Raw genomic sequence first — 1,412 nt, 5'->3', positions numbered from 1 at the left:
ACACTTTAAGAATAAAAGCTCATTTAAAATATTAATAAATGCTATAAAGTATATAAATATATTTTTAAAAAACACTATATGATGAGTTTGCATACTAATGCAATCATACTAATGCATAATAATGCCTCGTTCAGTTTGTCCTGCATGTGTATGAACTGTATCTCTGTATATCCTGGGCTGTGAGTGGACTCAGCACATTACTCAGTATATGAGCTCTTTAAATAGGACGGAGCGTGTCAACAGTGTAAAGAGGGCTATTTTTAGAGAGTCACTCACAGAAAGCATCTCCTCTGGGGTTCAGCTCCTCGCCCTCCAGCTGGTTTCCTGTGTCATCTTCCTCCTCCTCCTCCTCCTCATCTTCTTCATCATAAAACTTCTCCTCCTCTGGAAACACGGGCGTCTGCTCCGAAGGGCCGTCGTAGTCGTAGGGCTGCGGGTGCAGTCGTGGAGATCCGGTCACCGCAGGCTCGGGGATGGTGTTGTCAAACTTGCCGCCCAGAATACGAGTTTTGGAGGGGAAATCAGGAATAGCTGCAGGATATACAGGCGATGCAATTAAATGCATGAGAAAGCTGGAATTAAATCTTTTATGCTGATATCAAATGATATTCAGGAGTCATTCAAATTCAAAAATGCATATATGAAGCTTGATAAATGTTAATTTGATTCATGCAATTGCAACATTATTGCATAATTCATTTAACATGCATAATATACACCAAGGCTATATATGCTTGGATATGCATGAAGCTTCTCCGTGAAAAGTGCATCTGTTGTGCATGAAGCCATTCGCAAAGGTCCATATTTAAGTTGCATGGTAATGCTTTGTTAATATATGAAATTGTTCCAACTTCTAATAGGTTTCATATATGTTTTTACTTCATATGTATTTCATATATGGACATTTAATATATGTACTGTACATAGCACAACGTATGGACTACCATTAACCAATATTAATAAGTGCTTTAAAAATATATTTCTCATTGTTAGTTTATGTTAGATAATGCTTGGGCTGCTTGATTATGACAAAAATGATAAACACGATTATTTTGGTCAATACTGTGATCAAGATTTTTTATTTATTTTTTTAAAATATGATTATATTCATTGACTTTGGAAACAACATGCATTTAATTAACTTTTAAATTAAAATTAACAGTTGATTTCCTTGAACTTTAACTATAATTCAACTGAAAAATACATTTAAATAAAAAATTATAAATTAGTTATATATATATATATATATATATCACTATAGATCAGAACTCAGAGGAAATGTTTTACTGCATACAGCCGTTAAACGTTTGCGCTGCATCTCTGAACGTTCTCACCATTGAGAAACACATCTGCATTTCCTTTCTCAGCTTCCCAGGATCTGTGATAAAAAGGCTTGACTACAAAAACACAAA

At 34.6% G+C, this 1,412-nt stretch overlaps 1 protein-coding gene across 1 annotated transcript in view; it reads right to left on the bottom strand.

Moving 5' to 3' along the window:
- Positions 1-268: 268 nt before the first annotated feature.
- LOC107579573 (epidermal growth factor-like protein 6) overlaps positions 269-1,412 on the bottom strand; it is a gene marked incomplete at its 5' end in the record, with an annotated part of 3,582 nt that continues 2,438 nt past the window's right edge. Inside the window, 2 exons of the mRNA XM_016265388.1 lie at positions 269-531; positions 1,335-1,397. Of these exons, the coding sequence (XP_016120874.1) occupies positions 269-531; positions 1,335-1,397 (326 nt within the window). The remainder of the gene's footprint in view (positions 532-1,334; positions 1,398-1,412) is intronic.

Source organism: Sinocyclocheilus grahami, unplaced genomic scaffold (genome assembly GCF_001515645.1).
Source record: "Sinocyclocheilus grahami isolate Dianchi unplaced genomic scaffold, SAMN03320097.WGS_v1.1 scaffold18252.1, whole genome shotgun sequence".
NCBI classification, from domain to species: Eukaryota; Metazoa; Chordata; class Actinopteri; order Cypriniformes; family Cyprinidae; genus Sinocyclocheilus; species Sinocyclocheilus grahami.
This window is presented reverse-complemented; position numbering and strand designations above follow the sequence as displayed.